At 37.7% G+C, this 23,704-nt stretch overlaps 1 protein-coding gene and 1 non-coding gene across 5 annotated transcripts; both read right to left on the bottom strand.

Moving 5' to 3' along the window:
* Positions 1 to 4,731: 4,731 nt before the first annotated feature.
* ap1g1 (adaptor related protein complex 1 subunit gamma 1) lies at positions 4,732 to 23,703 on the bottom strand. 4 transcript variants are annotated; one of them, XM_030130862.1, is made up of 24 exons: positions 23,565 to 23,703; positions 17,106 to 17,309; positions 16,845 to 16,969; positions 16,616 to 16,757; positions 16,332 to 16,428; positions 15,101 to 15,177; positions 14,679 to 14,687; positions 13,381 to 13,476; positions 13,021 to 13,101; positions 12,841 to 12,939; positions 12,692 to 12,747; positions 12,465 to 12,578; positions 12,228 to 12,368; positions 11,754 to 11,808; positions 11,539 to 11,661; positions 11,344 to 11,433; positions 11,120 to 11,244; positions 10,869 to 10,973; positions 10,615 to 10,756; positions 9,192 to 9,318; positions 8,941 to 9,045; positions 8,658 to 8,818; positions 6,822 to 6,920; positions 4,732 to 6,693 (listed from the first exon to the last, which is right to left on the bottom strand). In XM_030130862.1, exons 2-24 carry the CDS (start codon positions 17,304 to 17,306, stop codon positions 6,592 to 6,594), a joined length of 2,472 nt encoding a protein of 823 aa, XP_029986722.1. In that variant the 5' UTR covers positions 17,307 to 17,309; positions 23,565 to 23,703; the 3' UTR covers positions 4,732 to 6,591. The 4 variants fall into 4 exon arrangements, with proteins under 4 accessions (XP_029986722.1, XP_029986724.1, XP_029986723.1 ...); XM_030130864.1 differs by lacking the exon at positions 8,941 to 9,045; XM_030130863.1 differs by lacking the exon at positions 14,679 to 14,687.
* LOC115417326 (small nucleolar RNA SNORD71) lies at positions 11,890 to 11,968 on the bottom strand. The gene has a single exon (XR_003935123.1). It is a non-coding gene; the product is annotated as a small nucleolar RNA SNORD71 (small nucleolar RNA).
* Position 23,704: the final 1 nt, after the last annotated feature.

Raw genomic sequence — 23,704 nt, 5'->3', positions numbered from 1 at the left:
ATAGGCCTGCTGGAGAGCTGATCAATAAACATTACATGGGCGGGTTCGGGTCTTTATTATTCATCAGCCACGGCCCCTTTCTCAGGGGAGAGGCTTTACATTAATCGTAAGAAAAGTCATTTACCACTTGGTGGCGTTCACAACAGAAGTACACCATATATGCTAGTAGGGCGTGTCTGTTCTAGACTACTATAATCTAATAGTTGAACAAACAAATTGGATATTTGACATCTTCCATCTATAAAGTTCATAAAACGCTTTTCAGAATGTGTTAGTTGTAGTCAGTCATATTTAAGGTCAAATGGTGTTTATAGATGTTATAGATATATGATTTATACCATTCAACTGAATCCAATTAAAAACAAAACTTTTTTGGTTTTAGAGGCAATTTAAAGGCACTATGAACAGCAATACAATAAATAACACATCTGTGCCTTAAGTTTTTAAGAAAAAAGTTAAATGTTTTAAAATTGTTTAGTTATTAAAAATTCGTTTTATTGTTTTACAATTAATGAGAACCTTAATGTCAGCTGATTTCATGTGCTTGTGACCTCTGGTGATCACATGATGAATAAGAAACCTGCTTCAGAATAATGCTAAACTAATGTTTTTAATAAATGTATTTGACCCACATTAAATTATTTATAACAGCAAACTTGATGGCTTTGGTGATGTGAGAAACTCAAATAAACTCATCAGCCTACTATTTCGTAATAAGTAACAGGGGATGGATGATTTATTAAACCATTTTATTGTCCATCTCGGGCTATTACCAGTATCCTGTAACTATGTCCGAAGATTGAAGAATCCTTGTTAACCTTTAGAGGCTCCAGATATCCTAGTTAATGTTTAAACTATTTAACTTTTGCCATAACATCATAGTACACTGCATTTAAACATATTAGAGCTAATTAAATCATTCAACGTTTGACCTAACTGCTAGTTTAATATTTTTTTAGTAGCGTAAATAGGCTAACAGCCTATGCTAACACATTAGCTTAGCCTTACCAGTTAGCTGAGCTATTCTCTGCTCAATGTAGCAGTTCATACCAAAACAAAAACAAAAAGTACTATTTGATCAAGATTAAGGTATTTTACTGAGTGAATACTGGACTTTGGAACATGTAACTTTGATACAAGTCAGGTATTGGGTCTTAGGTCACCACTCAGTCATTGAAGTTGAATAAACATGGATATTAAGTGAGATATTTGACCCCTGACTTTTGGTAAATGACCATTTTCACACACACACACACACACACACACACACACACACACACACACACACACACACACACACACACACACATATATAAATAAAATTTTCTCTTTTTTTCTTGTGTATTTACTGTTCCTCTTATTGTAAACAGTAAGTTGACTGATTCTTCTTGTCCACATTTCATTGTTGACTGTATAAACTGCAGATCACAAATTTTAATTGTATCAGTAATAAATCTAATTCAGGAAAGATGTACATACATCAGTAAAGATGCAAAACCATGACATGCATCTGGTTGTTTGGTTTTGCTATTGAAATTATACACAGTATTTTGACACCACACAAGCTGTTTTCACAGTCAGAGGGAGATTGTTTCTTTAAAATTGGCTCAGGTGTTTAAAAGCAACCACAAATGTGGGAAGTCTTCAAAGTCCTTTGGATGACACAGCTGTAAATTTCTGCTCATCTATGTAAGCTCTGAAATAATACATTAGGTTCTAATATGCAATTTCTAATATAATAAAATGGTTAGATTACGGTTTTAACATGGCGAGATGTGTCAAAAGTTCAACATCCACCATCTTAAATAATGGATAGAAATAGCCACATCTTCATTTTTCATATCATTGCCACAACACTCCACCCCCAAAACAAGAAAACAAACCATTACTCAGCTAGATTTTTATTTGACTTTTTATTCGCTTGATCATTTTCTCCAACCCAAAGACAAGAATACACAGCATAAATTGAAAATATCCCATTTAATAGTTTACAGCTTCTCATCTTTAATCATCATTACTTTCAGTCTGACATTCACACTCACCTTGAACGCCATGGAACTGAGATTCAGTTCAACATGTCAAACTTGACTGGAAAAGTGAACCTCATGCCTCCACCCTCCCCCAACAAATCACATACCATATTGTTTTACAGTCAGGACAGGCCTGGGGGTTACAAACAGATTTTGATTTCAAAATACAATGAATGCATCGTTTCATTAAACAGGGAACGTGAACATGGTGGTAATTTAGATGCTCTTTCAAGCCCTTTACACACTCAATTCACCTTAAATAAAAAAACCTCAATCATCCAATTAATTTATATTGCCTGATGTGCACATTTATCACCCTCTTAAAAACATTAACAGTATTGTGAGCACTATCAGAACTAATTGTACATGTTAGTACTGACCCATGAATGTGGTGTGACAGATTTATAATTTGAACTTTTCTTGCACTTCAAAAAGTCTCAGGTCAAGAGTAGAAATGACATTATTTACACTGGTTTTCACATGCAGCTCAGAAGCTGAAAGTTGAAATTGCAGCCAAAAGTCATGTCCTATCTAGAGAAAAGACATGTCACCCACCATCCCGCTCTCAAGCATGAATACTCACTCTGTCTCTGTCACTCGCACATACACACACACACACACACACACACACACACACACACACACACACACACACACACACACACACACACACACACACACACACAAACATCACTTCAAACGCTGACCACACTGCTGATGGGCACGTTTCTTTTCGTCCTCTTACGTTAGTGTCCAAAGCACTTACGTTGGGTTTGTTTCCATTTTTACATGATTTATGGGATTGAAAGATCTGATTGAATATGATTAATAAGGGTACATACTGTGGCTGAATAAGACAATACAAACAACACCAACAAAAACATTCAGGAATAGATGTATGGAAACTTCCTTTCCCATCCTGTCCCAGCCTTCTGTTTTGCACAGCTCCCCCTTGTGGTTATTAGCTTGTAGCACAGGCTCATCCCAGGATTTTGGTCTGGTGAAGCTGCACTCCATGAACTCAAAAGAGGTCCTGGGAGAAAATTTAAATCTATCCTTTGCCTCTCTATCTCATGTTTTGCTATCCAAGTTGAATTGAAAACAGCCAGGCCTGAGATCAGTTACTTGATGTACAGCCACACCTTTTACAAAGTAACCTACAACCAGAAGGGCACCTGAATCATACATGAAAAGAGGGCCATGCAAAAGGCAAACGCCACAAGCAATATTAATAAATAAAGGAAGCCATAAGCATGCCCAGTATGGTTTAGGCCTCAAAACTGCATCTTTAAACATAAAAAAAGTCACAGTGAGGTTAAAAAGCTTCCTCAATGTGGCATGAGTTGTGGCCTGTTCAGTCCAAGTACATTCTTAAAAAGATGGTTCCGGGAAAGTGCAAGTTGACGCAAAAGTAATCCGGCAATCATGAAAGCAAACACACCAAAGTCAAGGAATAATCATCTCCAGACTGATAATATTCCTTCTAGACAGGGCATCATTTCACAAATCAGTTTGTAGATTTAAGAGTTTAATAGATTTGAATAGTCGTAACCACAGACCACTAAACCACACATAAGGCCAGAGGAAATAGTTACATAGAAATAAGACTACCTGCTCGTCTTCGCAGGACACGAATACATGAAGCATTTTGGGGGTAGGGAAACAGATGAAGCAAGGTGCCACTTCTGCTGCTGTGCAGCACTGTGCTTAAGTTTCTCAGTAGTACAGTACATCATTCAGACAACATCTGTTAACACAGATCCAACTCTTTTCTCACCATAAATAGGAACCCCAACAAGAAACCTGCTGACTCACCAACTGTCTTTGTAAAAGAAGTAAAGATGACACATCCAGTCATGAAGTATGAAGAATAGTAAATCTAATGCAGCTCAATTGCATCCTTTTTAAGATTCTTTTTTGTACATATATGCATACAGTTATACTCCTAGCTAATCTTTTAAGTCTTCATGTGGGTTTTATTTAATTTGATCAGCTTTTGTTTGTTTTACAACTATATACAATGTACAGGCAGCAGATCATATCTTTTACAATGAATGAGTGATGATACAGGGAAGTCTTTATAGACTGATGCTGACTAGATCTATTTAGACAATATACATTGTGAATAATTGGAATTTTTAGAAAATGGTATCTAAAAAAAGGATGAAAGATAGTACAAGAGACAAAATTGTAAAAGCCCTCAATATGTACAGAAAAAAGCCAATATAGCATTTTTTCAACAACAGAAAAACTTAAACTGAAATAATTTTCTCCATATACACATATCATAGCTCAAAAATATTTCCAAAGCTAATAGTCTCTCTGATTTGGTCACAGAAGTTAGATAGTGAAGCATAGTGGAAAAAAAGTATACAGCCTGATTGAACATCTGAAGATCCCAACAGAGCATCGCAGGGCTGCTAAGCTTGTTAAGTGATGAGATGTACAAATTACCATTAGTTTCTTTCATGCAGATGCTCCCCTTGATTGCAATTCATAACTAAAACAAAGCTCTCCATCTACTGCCACTGACAAAATGAAAAGAAAAAGAGAACACTGTGAGGTATTAAGGTTACTGTCCCCGACAGCATGGCCAGAATTCTGATTTGGAGAAGACGAGAGCCAAGACATGATACAGTCACCACAGAACAAACCATCCCAGTACCTCAGTTTGATCCAAACCCACACTTCTATATATATATTTTTTGTTTCTTTGTTTTTTTTTGTTTTTGTTTTTTTTTTTTGGGGGGGGGGCAACTCTTCATGAGATTTCATGAACAGAGCATTTATTAAAACAAAAATATATCACTTGAAACTGTCTAGGGAAATCTTATATTAATTAGCTGCCACACTTCTTGAAATTTCTTTTGCTTTTAGGAGTTGTTAGCACACCTGGCAGGTATCTGAGGGCAGTTTGGGAATAATGGAAAGTCAGCAATGCAGTTTGGCCAAAGAAATAATCAGGATTATGTGGCTATAATTTGTTTTTGTAAAAACATAACATAAAGAAACTGTTATGGACCTCCAGGCAGGCCAGTATGATTAAGTGACTGATGATTAACTTATTAGATATACAAGTAAAAAAGTTAAACTTTTCAAATTACGTGATATACCATTTCAAATCCATCAGGACCTCAGGTTTAAACACAATCAGCATACAAGCAGACTTACAAACGAAGCTCATACAGAACTCAATAGTTCAGGGGCTTTTATCTAGCCAAGTCAGAAAGGCACATCACTTTGATATCAGGCATAAATAATTAAGTCAACTTACTGCAGAAATAAAATGTATTTTCACAATAATAGTGCCAATAAGGTGAGTGTCTTCATTAAAGAAGACAGCCATGAAAAGAACTGATGGAAAAAAAGCATTCAGTGCATGTTAACTACATTCATAACTAGCTTCATTTACATGTATGTGCATGGTGACCAAGTTCAACCAGGTTAAACAAATCTGCAATGCATCTAAATTGCAAGCTAGATTGTGAGGACACAGATGCAGGAAAGGTTTAAATGCAGATCTCCAACACAAATGCAATCAACCTATCTTAAGATAAATTACAGGCCTGGATTATATCCATTCTAATGAATGAACATTGTCCAAGAAATGCAAAACAAATAACTCTTTAATTTGTTACATGGATCTAAAGCTAAAAATGAGATGATGGGAGGAGAGCTGTTGGGGGGGGGGGGGGGGGGGGGGAATCTGAGCACATCTTCAGAAACAAACCACAGGTGATGACTGAACTTTGTGGATCTGTTAGTGTTCCTATCCACGTGGCCAACAATTGGGTTTCCTACAGAAGTATAGGACACACAGAGCCTACTTCTAGAACCCAAAACCCTACTATCTTTAGTTAAGGTGTGCCCTATCTTTGCTCAAACATGCTTTAAGAAAATTAATAAAAAAAAAAAAAAAACAACTCTGACATGTTATTTCACTAATGATGTGGAGGAGAAATACGTAATCCAAGAAGTTTATGACTATACCTAAGAGACCTTTCAAAGCTTTTTCTGCTGCCATTGTAAGACTGAAGACTTGGGCTTCCACATGATACATTAGAATGCAAAGCCAATCATTCACTTTTGAAGTGGTTCAACTGTATTGTAGCTCAGGTATAAATTTAAATAAACATATGATTTGGTGCAGTGCCAATAATGAGCAACACTTTTCCTCTATAGTGACTTTGGAGGTGGAGGGTACCACAGTGAATGCTGTGCATATGTGCTTTTTGTGAGTGGTGATGGTGCTGAAGAGGAGAGTATGTGTGGAAACTAGTACTATTAAGAGAAAAAATCATGGAAAACAAGAAAGAAAAGAGACAGTTCATTGATTGATATGTATTCCCAATTATTCTGGTGATGTCAATAGTCAATAGGGTCTTCGTAACATCTGTATTTTTCTCCTGTGTTAGATGCTCTGCTGCTTCCCATGCAACTTGAGGGCAGCGGTCTGCAGTGACGTCACAGGGGGATCCGTTGGAAGAAAGGAGGGAGGTGAAAGGAAAATCGTTTTCATAGTTCCCTTGATGGGGCTTTTAAGAGCAACAGAGGCAACTAATCACTGCCAAGACTGAGGTGGGAAGTTGTTCACCTCAGCCAGGTCTTGCACAGGTGAGCCTTTGTGGGTGTACGTCAGCTTGATCCTCATTCGTAGCTGTTGCTGAAATTTTATGATGATCAAGTTTATAAAGAGGAAACAATGAGCAAATTGTATAAGTCTGCATGTAAGCCAGTCTTTCCGCTACAAGTAAGAAAGAAATTGCAGAGGAAGTTTGTGAAGGAACTCACCTTCTGTGGGTTGAGGACTCTGATGACCTGTGTGACAGTTCCCTGGTTGAGTGCCGGGACAACATTACTGCTAGGGGAAAGGAGCTGCAGCTGGAATGTCTGAGAAATGGATAGAAAACACCAAGGTTTATTAAAATTTAACGATACCCATAAAGAAATGAGATCACTGAAGAGCATTAAAACAGGGATGTGTGCATTAATTTGGTGGTGACCACAACGACGTTTAAATGACACAATCACATTTTAGAGTCACTTATCAGTTACACTGAATGCAAATTCAATCAGGAAAAGCAAATAAATGACTCCAAAAACCAAGTTTAGGTTGACTGCACCATCCTGTATGACCTTTTTCTGTCAAGCCATAAACACTCGAGATGGCACTACACTGTAAAAGCAACAGTAAACGCAACTACGGTTTTTAGCATATCATTTTTGTTGGACTAGCTGTTATACTCTGAAGATAATTCAAGAGGCAGTTTCACCACACATCAATAACTAGGTCTAAATACACCCTGGTACACTGAGGGACAAACATGAATGTGTTAAAACTAAAGAAGAAAACAAATGCTGTCAGAAAACAAATGTATCAGCATTGTCTGTCAGACGATGGATCACTCATTTTATCATCATACAGCATTTGATTTCAATGTCTATCACTAACTACTCTTACACTGGAGTGGCAAGAACTGTTTTTGTGATGTATTTCTGTATTCACAGGCAAGCAGGGAAATCAGTCTATATGAATATTAAAATCTATCTAACATGGTGGATTTTTCAACCTGACAATCAGTGTTTCACCACATCAAAAACAAAGCAGTATCTCCCTGAAGCAACGCTAATATTGTTCACTTAAAGGGGCTATATGTAGTATTTATACTTCAATTATTAAAACTAGCCAAAATTATGCCAAAGATTCCCTGTTTAGGAATGTAAAGATATGCACCTAGTCTATTCTTCCCAATGGCCCAACAGACTTAAGTGACCACATGGGGGAGGAGTGAGTCATGCTGCTGGTCTCCCATGGTGAGGAAAACTGTTCTTAAAAGATGGAATGGGAACCACTAAGAAACAACTTTCAGAGTTAAAGAAAGTGACAAAGTGATAAAAGGTAGAAGCGCTGTTGTTTTCACCACTGGACACAGCTCTAAGTTTGAGTTTGATGCTGATGCGCTTCTTTTACATGGGTGAGTTTGATAATGAGGTTTATGAAGGTGTAAAGTTATTACGTGATGCTATTATGTTCGCCAAGTTCATCATTTGTTGATCCATGGTTCAGACAAAACTGTGACAGTTCCGATCATGTTCGAACAATTCCAAACTGATCTTTAGTGCGACTATTAACAACAGGAACTGTACAGAAAACACAGATGATTTGTGGTTTTACTGTGGCTGTTTTCCGTATAAAAACAGATCTAAGCTAACAGAGCTATAATGTGAACTATCATCTGATGCAGCACATGAAGACTGAAGAGGAAAACTTGGTGACACTATAATACAGATTTGTGTAAACAATGGAATTTATACTTCATACAGTGAGTGATACAGTCTTTGGATACATTTAGTGTTGATTCATTGGTGGTTTTGGTAATTGTGTTATGATACATGACTTACACTTGCTGTTGAGAGTTTGGACTATTAGTACTACAAAAAACCCCGTTATGTGTTGAATGACAACATATAGATTTATGATTTTACTGTTAATTAAGAGCATTTGGAAAATAAAAGTATGATCAGTTGAATCTGTTGAATGTCCTCAACTTTAGGGAACACAGCTATCAGCAATAATTAACCACACTATAAAAACAACCAATTTAGGATTCAGTTTTGCCTGCTTACCTTTGGTACTGCAGCCTGAAAAACAAAGTCTGTCATATCTGCCTCTGTTGTGTTGGAAGCATGGATGGTGATGACTGCGATGTTTGGATTGGGATTAGCTCTCTCGAATGTGAAGTCGATTTTAAGACCATTCTTGTTGTATGCTATCATAGGAGGGATACCTGTACAGAAAGACCATAAATATTTAGAAATATGACATTTCATAGTATGCATCATCTAGACATTATGAACAGGACCACAGATATTTGGGAGTGGATGGTCAGGGGAGCAAACAGGCTCTCACCTGCAGCTGCAATGTCATTAAACAGGGGCTGTGAGGAAAGGCCATCCAGGAGGAAAGAGGGTTGGGAGGTGGGCACAGAGGGAGCAGGAGCAGGGGTGGGACCACCTGGGAAAGGGGAAACAACACCAACGAATTTTAGGTCACAAATCATGGTTGGACAACACATTCACACCGATGGTAAATGGATTAAGGGCAGGTCCTTGGTTTGACTTAAATGGGCTTAAACAAGTGCTTAAATAAAACAAACCTACCACTTAATGAGAGGTCACCCAGTAGATCAAGAAGTTCTCCTCCTGCTGAAGCAGGTTTTGTGGGCAACGTTGTCTGAATCACTGGCACCACATCATTGCCACCAAGCAGGTCTAATAAATCATTGGCCTTAAGAGTGAGAAATAAAAACAGTAAAAAATAGGACCAATGGCCCTCTAGCTCACCAGCATGTTCTATCAAGAATTAATAATAAGCTGAATTTGTGAGGTTGTCAGGTTCTGCCGCCATATTAGAGTCCTGTGGTCTCGATGCATGAGATCAGTCTTCCAATATAAGTGGGTGGTACTTTCATTTGAGGATAACTCAACAAATTAAATGAAAGTCCAAATATGACTTCCTATCAGTGCTCAATAGTAACTACACTATATTGCCAAAAGTATTCGCTCACCTGCCTTGACTCGCATATAAACTTAAGTGACATCCCATTCTTAATCCATAGAGTTTAATATGATGTCGATCCACCCTTTGCAGCTATAACAGGTTCAACTCTTCTGGGAAGGCTCTCCACAAGGTTAAGGAGTGTGTTTATGGGAATTTTTGACCATTCCTCCAGAAGCGCATTTGTGAGATCACACACTGATGTTGGATGAGAAGGCCTGGTTCTCAGCCTCCACTCTAATTCATCCCAAAGGTGTTTTGTCGGGTTGAGGTCAGGACTCTGTGCAGGCCAGTCAAGTTCATCCACACCAAACTCTGTCATCCATGTCTTTATGGACCTTGCTTTGTGCACTGACGCACAGTCATGTTGGAAGAGGAAGGGGCCAGCTCCAAACTGTTCCCACAAAGTTGGGAGCATGGAATTGTCCAAAATGTCTTGGTATGCTGAAGCATTAAGCTACAAAGGGTGGATCGACACCATTCTAAACCCTATGGACTAAGAATGGGATGTCACTTAAGTTTATATGCGAGTCAAGGCAGGTGAGCAAATACTTTTGGCAGTATAGTGTATATTGATATCTGTAACCATTTACATGTTATAAGTCATCAAAATATGGCCCATTATAAGTAAAGGCAAATTTTTAATATTTAAAAAATTTGTCCAAAAAAATAAAAAATAAAAAAAATAAAAAATCTAAATTTCTGAAAACTGAACAAAATGTGTAGACATTGTCCCAAGGAAGCTACATAAAAAAAATTAAATGACTCCAACCACTAGTTTTGTCAGAAAAGATGTTTGAAGAAATTGCTAATGAAGACAAAGATAACGATGCCAGACACAGTGCCTTCACAATAGCTCATGGCCTTGTGGCTAAAAACCCCTGATATGTTCTACATATACCTTTTTTTAGTAGGGGCTATTTAATTTAATAGAAACACTAAAGAATCATCTATTGGTAGGAGTCCTGGAGTCTATATTTTCTTCAAACTATGACTGGATATTATTTTATTTCTTCATAAGCTCACCTGGTTGGCTGGCTGAGTGACAGGGGGCGGATGTTTTGGTTCCACAACAGAGGGCTCTGTCTCCCCATTGGTCTGTACAATTTCTGTGGGGCCATTAGTGGCGGTTTTCTCCATAATGGGCATTCGCTCTAGTAGAGCTGGCCTGAAGTATTAGGACAAGGAGTAAGAGAAGGTGGACTGGTGTTAATAACAAGAATTTCCTAACATGCAAGTAGTACTGATGGAATGGTTTCTGATAGAATGTAATGCTTCACCTCATGTGGTCATATTTCTTGAAAAGCGCATTATACTCCACTGCTCTCTGCTGCAGCTCCACATCAATGCTACTGCCATATATCGAAACCACCTTCTTGATTCGGCTGAAACATTAGAAATTCTCCAGGTTAGCAAAGGGTCAAATCACATTGGCTGTGAGTGGTACATTTTTTTTTTTTTTTTTTACATATGCATTAAAAGCTGCAATATTTAAAGCAGCATTTCACAAGAGTTAAGGGCAGTTACTCACTTAACACTGCTGAAACGAGTAGACAGCTTCATGATGGCAGTCAGAGAATAACCCCGGGTTACAGGTGTGGACAGATTGGACACAAGGAGGCCCTCCAGCACATCCAGAACTTCATCCTCTGTCACCTTATGTGAAATCAAAACACCTGTGAGAACTTGGAACTTCTTTCAGTGTATTGTGTGTCCTTTCTTTCCACCTGTGTGTGTGAGGTTTGGCTGGTATACCTGGATGGGCTCCTCCTCCTCACACTGCCCAGATACTAGAAGGTCACCGTATTCTCCTATGCACCAGGATGCCACTTGCACTAGAGGTTGCTACAAAAGACAAAGGAAACAATGACAGTGTATAAAGCAGTGTATTGTATGACTAAAACTATGCCTGTGCAATTCAAAGATGATCAAAACCAGGGCTGTTATTACCTGTGAAATATCATCCAACAGGGCTTTGTAAAGTCTCTGTACTGTGTAGGCATGCATCTCCACACTGTTGGTGATGAGCTGGATGAGGTTGGGAACAGAATCATCTCGGACATAGCTCCCTGCCTATAAGCATGAGGAGAAAATTTAACAAATTTGACCTAAAGTTTTTCATTTTGTTTTTGATTAGAGGTTGAGGTAATTTATGGAATACATACTGTTGTCAGGACTCTCATGATGGTGTCTATATGCCATCTTTTCGAAGGGGCGTACCTGAAGCACAAAGAACATTCAAAAATGACTGAGGGAGAAACATGAACAGGTGTACAATATGAACTTTACAGAAGCAGAAAACAAATGCTGTCAGAAAACAAATGTATCAGCATTATTTGTCAGCCGATGGATCACTCATTGTATCATCATACAGCATTTCAAGGTCAGATTGTCACTGCTACACAGTTGTGTATTTGTATGGGTTTCAATAGATTATATTTTAAGTTAATTTGATCCCATTTGCACAGGCTTGAAGGACATTTAACCTATTTAGCCTTAGGAAACTTAAAAAAAATTGGAGACCTCCTTTCCAACATTGCATAGAGCAGGAACAGATACAGACAAACAGGACACAGAAATGATCAAATCAGTACAAAGGAGATGCAGCTAAAGTATCTTGTAAAGTCTTAAAGTCATACTTCTCTGCTGCTAGAAACACTCCCGAAGCACAGTCTGCTTTGAATTCTGGGTCACAAGAGTCCAGGAAGTAGAGCAGCTCTTTCATCATCCCTCTAATGTTGTTGCCATTGACTAGGGCAAAACTCAGTTCCATTGCACGTCTACACACCAGTGAAACATTAATAGAGGTCAGAAACAGAGGAAAAAAAAAATCAATAAAAAAAAGGCCTAAAACTACTGTTGACGCTTCATCTTACCTCTTGATGGACACATCCAGGTCTTTTAAACAATCCACAATGGTGCTCCGATGCCTCTGCACGGCATTATGGTCCGTCTGTACCGTCTTTAGTAGAGATGTCAATGCCACATATCTGAAATGATGGAGTTTATTTAAAATAAAGAAACATTAGGAAATAATATCTACATTTTCATCTGACAGGACTTTATTATGTCCAAGGTCAAGCACAGTAAGTGAGTGACTTACCTTATATTTTTGTCATTGTTAAGGAGGAAGCGACCTAGAATATTGATGGCCAAGACCTGAATGAAATGAAAATGAAATGTTTACAAAACACTAAGAAACTGTTTAAAAAAACAAACAAAACACTGTTCTTATAAATACAAGGAACTCACCCTCAGTCCACTTTCAGACTTGATGTCCATTATAGTCAGTACAGTCTCGTACAGGATTGCATTGCCTACATTTTTACTTGTCTCTGTGTTTGTTGCAACCTACAAGTACACATATTTGTCCAAGTAAGAGTCAATCCATGAAACTTCAGAAAAAAAGCCGTGATGGGGTTTAATTCTAACCTGTGCCAGAATGTCATTCATTGCTTCACTGGAGTCGTCATCACTCTTGCCTAAAATTCGCAGTAGTCTCAATATCCGCACCTATGGAAAACAAGGAGACACCCCAGTCCTGTCAATCTGGCTGACATAATGTGATGTACTTTATTGATCCACAGTTCAATTCAGGTTTCTCTTGACTGCTGAGTCAAAGGCATTTGTCATTTTGAACTTTAACACCCTCACAAACTAGCCTGCTTTAGCTGTGGGTGCATCATTCCATGCTTTAGCCCTTTGAAGTTAACTCCTGAATCAGCAAAAAGTGATGCACGCTAATATACGGTTCAGTATATGCAACATCTGGTATTAAGTGCACAGATTTACCTGCAGGAAAGGGTCGCTTATGCCTGACACATCATGCTCAGGAGAGTACCCAGACATGATTAGGTTCTTCAGGATTCTCACCAACTGTGGAACCAACTAATAAAAACAACAAAAGAAGAGAAAAAGATATGGTGTTAAAATTCCTCTCCAGAAACAATTCTTTAGTCAGAGTTTTTTTTCTGTCTAATAAGTAAATAAATATTGTTCTAAAGTTATTTACATTGACAGGAAAACTCAAACTCTAGGGAAAAAAAGGGAGGGATTCAGAATCTACTGTTTATAAGACTGTAACGAACAAGTAAAATCTATAGTAGAACTTAACATGGGTGATCTGGCTTCAAATGCCTTGATAAGGTGCAATCTAATCCACGAAAATACCAGCTTTGAAATGTTGACTTAGAATATGCTTACACACTTACATAAAAAAGTTCATTGTTCTTGACTACTATACCATCTTTTGAGTCTTTAAATTCCTATCAAGCAATCAAAATACTCCAACATTGTTGAAAATGGTTCCCTACCTTAACGGGAGTTAGCTGAAAAGAGGTATTATTTCTTGTTATTTCTTATTTTTTTCTGTTTGTGTCAGTATCGCAATAGAACGTGTTTGTTACCTTAAAGCAAGGCCAGCTCTCAGATACTCTTGAATGTGCTAGTAGCTACTTCACTAAATAACTAACTCATGGCAGCTACATTTTTGCACTGCAATCCTGCATTCACTGTTTCTTAATACAGACTATACAAATAAAATATCAATATGTAGCTATAAGACAGACACAATTACTAATATTCTTGCTCACAACTTTATGTTTATGCCAACTAAGTGGGAAAAATGCCAGTGTTCATTCTTATGAGTGTTTGTATCCTCAAATATTGTTCAAGATCGAAACACCTCTGTAGTTATTTAGGCCTAAGACAGTTACTACCGAATAAGCTACCCTCCTTCAGTAAAAAGAGATGGTGGAAATCATCCGTTCCTGTGGCAATCATGTGAAAACACCCATCCAACTGCTTCCAAATAAATAGTGATCAAATGAGTTGCATTTTAGGTAAATAATGACACTTAAAATAACAGTGGGAAATGTGTCTGACAAAATGAACCAAAATTTTATCATATTTAAAGAACACTGACATAGTGATGATCACTGTACAAGTTAAGGAAATTAAACCAAAACAATAAATAAATAAAAACACAACATGACATTACTCAAAAGAAATTTGGTTACATCCGAGGTGACTGTGTGAAGTGATTACTATTTACAGCATGCACCAGCTATGAGATCAGAATGTACTCTTACCTTTTCATTCTAACACAATGCAGGAATTGTAACAAAGACAAATGACAGAAAAAATATGAGGTAGATGTTAGGGAGGGGAAACTGGAAATCATTCACTTTCAGAAAGCTAAAGTAATGTTTCGATCATGAGCAATGAAGGTGGCGCTCCTGTCAGTTTAGTTACACCTAGAGAAGGAGAGGTACAGCAGCAGTTGAAATACAGGAAAAAAAGACAGAGGTAGGAGATAAAGGCTGACACACACTTTGAATGTGAGCTAACCTGTAGTGAAATCCAAGCATCAAAGTTTAAATATGTTTCATAGCTTAGCAATAACTAAAGGAAATGCATAAGTGCAGAGGGAAAATGAAATGTGACATGAGCTTAGGACAAATGCATAAGTCATTTCAGTACAGTTCTCTTATAAAGAATATATGTTTATTACCTTTCTGAAGTGGGCAAGCATGTCAGGACTTCTTTCACACATCTCAGTGAGGAGAACGACTGACGTATGGAGAACTCCTGTGGGACACACAGATAAGAGACATGTTTTGAGGAGCTCTGATCTCCTTTTCCTTGAAGAACTTGCACTAAGTCTGTGAACTGAATATAAGGTCATGTTCAAAACCTGACTTTGCTGCTTTTCAAATTTTGTAGCTGCTAACAGCACAAAAACTGTCAACATCAAATATGTATGCAGTGTATACTTGAATATTTATGATTTATCATAGAGGACAATTTGTGCAAACATAAATATGCATCATAAATATGCATATAAATATGTACCGAGTCACTGTCAATAGGTCAATATTCTCCTGTGAAGGTCATCTGAAACCTACAGTCACTTTACATAGACAATGACTGCATAATATGATGAAGTGAACTACAGTTTAGCATGACAAAAGATTGGAGCAATATGGTAGAATGAGTTTAAAGTCCATGACGTGCTTCTACCGAAAGCGATGCTTCACAGATGCTCTTCAAGAATTAACAGTTTGCAGACATGCAAGTCACAAATTGTATAGATGTAAATTCTAGGCAATTTATAGCTGATCTTTGTTATCCAAATTTGTAAAAACAGCAGTGTTACTGTAATTTCAAGTTTCAGATTCACTTTCACCAGCAGTGGGACACAATGAAGTGCCAAGTTAACTTAACTGAAAAGGGCGATGTTTATGCTGTGAAGTTTTCAGGGACTGTTTTCATTTTGTCACAATATCTTATTTTTCTTGTTTTCTATCAGCACAGACAGGCTAAACAGGAATAAGTAAATGTTGTATTAACTTAATGTATCACGTAACACAACACCGACAGCCAAAAACAACAGAAATCCATGAAAAAAGTAGAAGTGCATTTTGTGTTATCTGAGGCAGTCCCCATTAGACTGCTACATAATGTCACAAATGATCAGGATGTTTCAGCACTGATATTAAAAAAAAAAAAAAAAGAAAAGATCTTTGTGATATATCTACACTTTCTGGAGGACAGACAAGTCAGGGAGATGATGACAGATTCATTAATTTACTTTCCTCTGCAAAGGACACTACAAAAAGGACATTAGGTGCCCAGCTGTTCAGAGCAGTACACAGTGAGTGGCAGAAAATAGGACAGTGTACATTTGTTTAGGCCAAGGGCACTTCTCCAACAGTTCCCCCTGATAAAACATGTACATTTACCATGGTTTTTCTCGCTCAGCAGGTTTTTTGTAGCTGGGAGGAACATTTCCATAAGTTCTGGAACCTTCCTGATGACGTGAACTGCACACAAGGCTGCCTGTCAACAAATATTTAGGAATTGTCAAACAAAGGAGGATTTTAACTTAAAACTCAGTAACAGTACTTTTGAGTGCTTAGTGTTTAGCAGTAACAGCTTTACACATTGGATTGGAATTTTAGTTATGAACCGTCAACCACATTTCAGTTTCTCTGGGTACAAATATAAGCCTGATATTGAGGCTTACCTTTTTCCTTAAATAGGAGTTGGATGTTTTGAGCAGCTTTTCCACCTCTCCAGCCAGGTCACGACACATTTCTGACGAACCCATACAGCCCAACGTGCACAAAGCCAGACCCTGGACGTATTGTGTGCTGTGATTCAAGTCACTGGGGGAACATGAAAGCAACAACCACGTAAACAATATGCAATAAAAAGGTGCATACATGAGAAATTAAATATATATTTACACTCACTTCTTAATGCAATTTGTCATTAGTAGATGGACATCCTGCCTCTCATCCAACAGCAGCATAGCTCCCAAATAACCTATTCGTTTGTCAGTGAATTTCTGGGACGCAATCAGCTTCAGGCACTCCAACTGAAACACAAGTCATCTGATCACAAATAGTTCTCAACTATGTAGATGACATGAGAAAAAAAGCTTCAACGAAATTCTAAAAAGCCTCCAAGTTATTTTGCAGTCCTTCATCCTTTCATTACAACAATAAACACACCTGCCCAAAGTGTGCTGGGTAACCCAACATGTGCATATAAAGAAGCTTTGCCACATTTCTGCAACGGTATGTATTATCTTCCTCTCTAAAGGACGAGCGGATAGCAGCACACTCTTTCTGGATCATCTCACGCTCCTCTGCCTGGGTCCGTGCTGTCCGGATAGTCCGGATCAGCTCCCGCAGTCTGATCGGAGCTGGCATTCTCTGCAACGTGAACAAAAGAAACAGGTTAGTGACTGTTGTTCATCAGGCACCAAACCAGAAACATCAAAATAATCATTTATGAAAACCCTTTGGAGAAGCAATTTTAAAATGAGCAACTCTTCATGGTGCAACAATATAAGTTGCACATCTAAAAGATCACAGGTTCAGTGGCAAAATATAGTAATGAGGAAAGGAGCAGTTTTCTGATGAGCTAGTATTAAATTTAAGTTTTCCAATTAGCAGACCCTTAATCTAGTCCTGTTTGTGCTATAAATGCAAATTTGCAAACTGATAATACATAAATCATGTGTGACTAAAGCATCATACTGCAAATACGTAAGTAATACATTACAAATGTTTTGGGGGTTTTTTCTTGTTTTGTATGAAGGTGCAGAGGGAAAGGAGAGTGCCGGGTGAAATTTCATTCCCTTGGGGACAAGGCTCTGAGGCCACACAAACTTTAAGGCATGAGAAGAGGTTTAAATATTTATATGACTACATGCACCACTATAGGAATTAATTATTTTATGATTATATCCACACACGTAAAAATCTACAATTATAAAAATAAAATAATCATTTAACAAACAGCTTGTTTCTTCAAAATAGGCATGATAGCCAGGGTGATAACAGCATGAGCTGAAGCTGTGCTGCCAATATTATAAGGTTTATTTTCCCACTTAATTCTAAATGAACAAAGAGAAAGAGACAAGACAACACACAAGCTTAACTAAGTAAAACACTGTACAAAACTTTTAGGCCTACGAGTACAATTCTTGTACTGCAATAGAACAGAACGTCTCAAATGTAAATTATACTGGACTAAGAGGAACGCAATATGTGTAGTTTTTTTTAATTTTAGCTATGGCAGGACTGTTGCAGCTTATTCTTGAAATATACTAACACAAACTAACTAACTGTAACAACAAAGTGGAAAATTTCAGAGATCTGACTTTCAACCACAAGACTGCAAATCTTAGTAGATATAATCATGATCATAACATAAATTTTAGTGCTAGCACTGACTTACTACCTGTTTATGGAATTTTTTATATGAAGCACATTTCTATATCAAACATAACACTTTCCCTTCTAAAAATGAACTGGAAAGTTGTTAATGTCAGTGCAGCTACATCAAATGAGGTACACTTTGTCTCCAATCTCATGGAAGCCTTTTATCTCTTTGCATGCAGCACATAATTAAGCTGCTAAAGTAACAGCAATGAGGGTAATTACTTGCTAAGCAAATCCATTATCTCCATCTAACTATCCAGTGTTGACTGGGATGTTAAGTAGACAGAGACACAAAGAGCAGCGACCCCATAGATGTCTTATAATGTGATAAATAGTTGATGGCTTTGTTATGATTCCCTTCAAACGAATATGGTAAGTCTTACAAATGTGCAAATGAACTGATCACTTGTTACCTCCGCCAAGGAGGTTATGTTTTTGCCGGCGTTGGTTTGTTTTTCTGTCTGTCTGTGTGCAAGATAATTCAAAAAGTTATGGACGGATTTGGATGAAAATTTCAAGAAATGTTGATACTGGCACAAGGAACAAATGATTAAATTTTGGTGGTGATCACGGGGGGGGGGGAGGGGGGGGGGGGGGCACACTGATCTGCCTTGGTGGAGGTCTGCCCTCTCCAAGTGCTTTTCTACTTCATAAAAGCAACGTCTCCAGTGACACAATGACCAGATTACAAAAAACTGCATTAGGCTATATCATATTCTGCTGTTTGAGCTCCTTTCATAAAGTAAACCAAGATACTTCAAATCACTGTATTATCCTCGTAGAAAGACTTCACACAAAACGGCCATTCCATTGAGATTACAGATTTTTTCCCCCTGGACAGTAAACAGAACATAAAGGGAGAGTTGTAAGGAGAATTTGTTATTTACGGTGTTGCAGGATGAGCATTTACTCCTCTGGGTTGCTGTTAAAATAAGCCTCAATAGGAAATACAGACAGTGCACAATATACAGTATATTCTCTCAACAGTATTCATTTATATACACACACACACATATACATATACACACATATATATATATATATATATATATATATATATATATATATATATATACATACATACATAAACACACACACATATATATAAAATTTAAAATATTTTTTGCAGATATTTCAATGCATTATACTCTAGAGATGCTGCTATGTTCACTTAAGGTGTAATATAAGACTTATGGAACTCTTACTAGGTCATGAGCTGGTTAGTTGCCAGAAACTCTTACTTGAAAAATCTACAGCAGCCTGTTCCCACATGACACTGGTTCCAGAAATGTATTTAAGCATTAATAGCTTCCGGTGGCTATGGTGAATGAGCTTTAAATAAACCAAACATTAACTTTACTCCTTAGATTTACCTGATTTCTATTTAGTCTTCATTTAACATGTGCATATTGTAGTTCTAAATGGTCAAAAAGAGAGAACTCCCTACCATCCAATTAATTAACTGATGAGGTGAAATATAATTCTTCGAAACTATGCCAGATTGCTGGGAATCTAGACTCAGAGGGAATGAGGACAAATTTTATTGCATAAGATGGTGATTTGTGAGGATCTAAGACTTCACTGTGATCAAGGTGGGACTGGGGGGGGTCTGACTGGGCCACACTTTAATAAAGCCTGCAATCTTCTGGCTGTCTTAACACCATTTACATTACCTGAGCTGAATGGACCCAGTGTTGGCCCCATAAATCAAGGCTTTGTCTCGTGCTGTGCTTATAATCAAATATGTACACCAAAGAAGGTAAGACTGCGACTGATTAAATTACAGCTCCTCATTCTTACTTTTGCAGAACAACAGCACATTCTTCTACAAAGAAAAAAATAAGACATTTATTAATAACTAGTGTTCATATTCTTATCACAAAACCTGCTGGTAAACAAGATAAGAGAGGGTACTGCACACATTTATGAGGCTCGGAAAGACTTCAGGATGCAAAAACCTTCATCTTACTCATAAGCCAGGCAGAAAAAGCCTCAGGCAAGATGGCAAGATCATGGATGTGATCGTCCACAAATCACCCAGACAGGACGTATCAGACCAAACAACTCAGCACACCTAGGGTTATTTGGCAGTGTGCACAGTTAGCAATGACAAAAAGTCATACCCGAAGCCAAAAGTAAAAAAAAAAAAAAAACTAAACAAAAAACAAACAAAAAAACCCCACTGAATACAATGCATTACATAAGAGACAAGTGGACTAGGGTCTCCTTGACAAAAAAACAGACAAAGCATACCTGGACCTTTCAAAATCCTTTAAATATTCCCTTGTAGTAAATTTAGACACAGTGGCAATAAGAATAATCAGCAGGCACTGGGATTTCCACAAAAAAATGTTACAAAAACCAAAATCTTCATAAAACCTTCTTCTCCCTCATTGAAAAAATGTACAGTCTGTGAATCTATGCAGGTATTTTTCTTTAAACAAGATTGCCTGCTGAACAACATACTCCTCCTACTTCACTGAAGACTGTTCAAAGCATTTGTGCAGAAGAGGTTTTGACTTTCCACAGCACACCGATTTGCTTATTGGAATAAAATTGTCTCAAACTTAATTGTGGCACCATAAAATCATTCTTTTAGACACAAGTCTTGTACTGAAATTTAAAATGAAAGATGTTCAAGACATCCATTTATCTGCAATACATCCAACTAAAAAAACAATGCATAACACAGTAGTAGTAAAATCTTTCCTATATAGTAATACTGTGCATGTCCTCTAAAATGCTCATAACAAGGCTTTTCTCCCATGAGATTTGAAGAGAGGGCCCAGATTAGCTTTCAGAGCCTAACAACCAGCAACAGGCAAAAAGCATGCCACACCTCCCTTTTACCACAGGGAGCAGTCAACCTGCCAAATTGAAGACATCATACTGAAAGCGTCAAAAGAAAAAATTTAGTATGAAATGATTTTACATTAGACAACAGAATACTATAAGGGCATTACCGCTAAACTGATACTACAGAGACAATGTCCAATGTCTCTTTATTTGGGAAAGAGATGCACAGTAGACGAAGGATCATCTAGGCTGCAAGATGAAAAATATGCAGGGCTGCCACTGGGGAGAAGTACTGTACCTACTCAGTTTGCCAGACTAATGTAACCTGCACTTTGTCTCCTGCTTCCTTTTATCTCTTTGCTCACACAAATATTATGTATTAAATACTGTCAAAGCAACCCATTTAGTCATTTTATGTCTTCCACTCCTGTAAACAGAAAGCTCTGTGCAGACAAATAAGTCACAGTGACAAGCAAGTACTCAACATGGAAGAGCCAATATGCATGAGCAGATATCAAAAAAAAAAAAAAAAAAGAAAAAAAAAAAAATCAGCATTGCCAGCCTATGCATTGTTCTTTTTAGAATTCTAACAAAATGCTATTACCACATACACATGTAGATTCATATGACCTGCCTTTAGAGATTATCCAAAGTATTTCAATTATCCTTTATCTTTAATTAATTATCAATGCTCTGGCTGAATATTTCACTCTGGAAAGCTCTGCAGTTGATTAAGAGTATTTAGTCCTACTCTCTTTCATATTAGGTCTACTCCAAAGCACAATTGAGACTTCCAAATGTGATTCCAAGATCACAATGTTCAGTATAACCTGGCCAATATAATCAGTTGAGAAATGCAAACTTGTAACATGAAAGTTCTTGGCTGATAACATCCACCAGTATAAGCCTAGCGAAAGATCAAAGAACATAAACATAGGAAATGAATACAGATGTGATACCGTTTTTTGTTACATTTGTTTGGAACAAACTTGGGAGCTGTATTACTGAGTGCATCTAAGACTCTTTCACGCCTGGTATGCCTTACTTTCGTACTGCTAATGATACTGTAAATAAAGTTCTCCTTGATGCATGAACAAGTTGTGTTGTGTCACAAGGTTAGTCACCACATCAATGTAAGAGGAGCTGAAGACTCAGTAGGATTGTTAGGGTCATGGCTTTCCTGTGTCAGATATAATGTTGCAGTCATCAAAAATGTTATGCTCAATTCCTTATATTTATTTTACAAACACAAATAATTAATTCAAAATAATTATTTTACAAACACATAATAATTGTGCTTCTGGCACAAGCCTTACTTAGAGAATTTCAAAACAAGATAACGGATGAACAGGTGCACAAAAATAAGCTATAGTGTGCTACACGATTTGCTCACTTCCTACTACCAGCTGACTTCCTTATCCTACTATTTTTTTGTAGCAAAACAGGTCTTTTTCAGCTGGCGTATATGTTGTAGTACATAGTCGTACGTTAATGTTGGCTCAAACCTAAAAGCCTGTCCACACCAAGTAACAAAGTTAGTTATTCAGAGAAAAAACGAGTCCACGTCCTTAACCCAGTAAGCTAGCTTTCGTTAGCCTGCTGAGTATCCAAAGGCTGACGTACGAGTTTAATGTGCAAAACTGTCAAGTGTCAGGAAATGCCTGGCTTCATATTGTTACAGAGCTCTAAGCCAACAAGTCGCGTAACCCTATAATACTTTGCTAAAAAAATACACCTACCAAAAGTCAGCCAATAACGCGCTAACGCCAGGATAAATCACCGTTTGTATTATGAAGGAAAGGGCATATTTTTAAGTCGACAATACAAAGGTAGCTTAACCTTGGTTGACATTATTTTGTTGAATGAAGGTTTACATCAACCGAATTAGGCACAATTATCGAACTTTTAACACAGGCCATTTCAGACTGGAATGACACCTGAACCTGATCGCCGATTGATCAAGACATGATGCAGTTCAGGCCTTCTTCAAGCATTCGGATTACCAAGCTAGCGAGTCCACACTGGCATTAGCTAGCTACCTGACCACTCGTTTACTTTCTAAATACCTTATTCGTATACAACCTGAAATAAAGAGCAAACGTCAAGTACGATAACCCACTCAAAAGATATCAACATGGATTTTGCAAGGTGTGTTGTCACATTATTTAAAGTGAATATCCATACAATACAAATGTCTCCAAGGCTTCACATCCCTAGCCCAGCAGGTAGTTAGCAAGGCTACAGCTGTAAGGCTATGCTAACCATGCAAGCTAAGTGAGCTAGCCGCTGACAGGCACAACCCCGGTCCACTAAGGGCTGCGACTTCCTATGCAGCGCCACGGACAGAGTTGTCAGCGTATATATAAATTAAGGACTCATAACTACTCACACGCCATGCCCATTTCAAGCGTTTCTACCGACATATTATTGTTACAATATACTCACTAGCCGTAATGATGCCAGAAAATAGCTGGAATCGTCTCTATTAGCAATGGAGGGAGGAACACACTAGACATGCAAAATGGTGGCTTACTCCAGCCTCAGCACATCTACCGCAGGCGGAGGGTTACACTGACATATCCCAG

Source organism: Sphaeramia orbicularis, chromosome 3 (assembly GCF_902148855.1).
Source record: "Sphaeramia orbicularis chromosome 3, fSphaOr1.1, whole genome shotgun sequence".
Taxonomy (NCBI): domain Eukaryota; kingdom Metazoa; phylum Chordata; class Actinopteri; order Kurtiformes; family Apogonidae; genus Sphaeramia; species Sphaeramia orbicularis.
This window is presented reverse-complemented; position numbering and strand designations above follow the sequence as displayed.

Excerpts from the sequence above, each read along its gene's own strand:
- ap1g1 (XM_030130862.1), bottom strand. The coding sequence starts at position 17,306 with ATGCCAGCTCCGATCAGACTGCGGGAGCTGATCCGGACTATCCGGACA. Across the intron at positions 15,178-16,331 it reads GCTGAGCGAGAAAAACCATG|GAGTTCTCCATACGTCAGTC; the intron begins GTAAATGTACAT and ends TGTGTCCCACAG. Across the intron at positions 13,102-13,380 it reads TAAGCGACCCTTTCCTGCAG|GTGCGGATATTGAGACTACT; the intron begins GTAAATCTGTGC and ends TGTTTTCCATAG.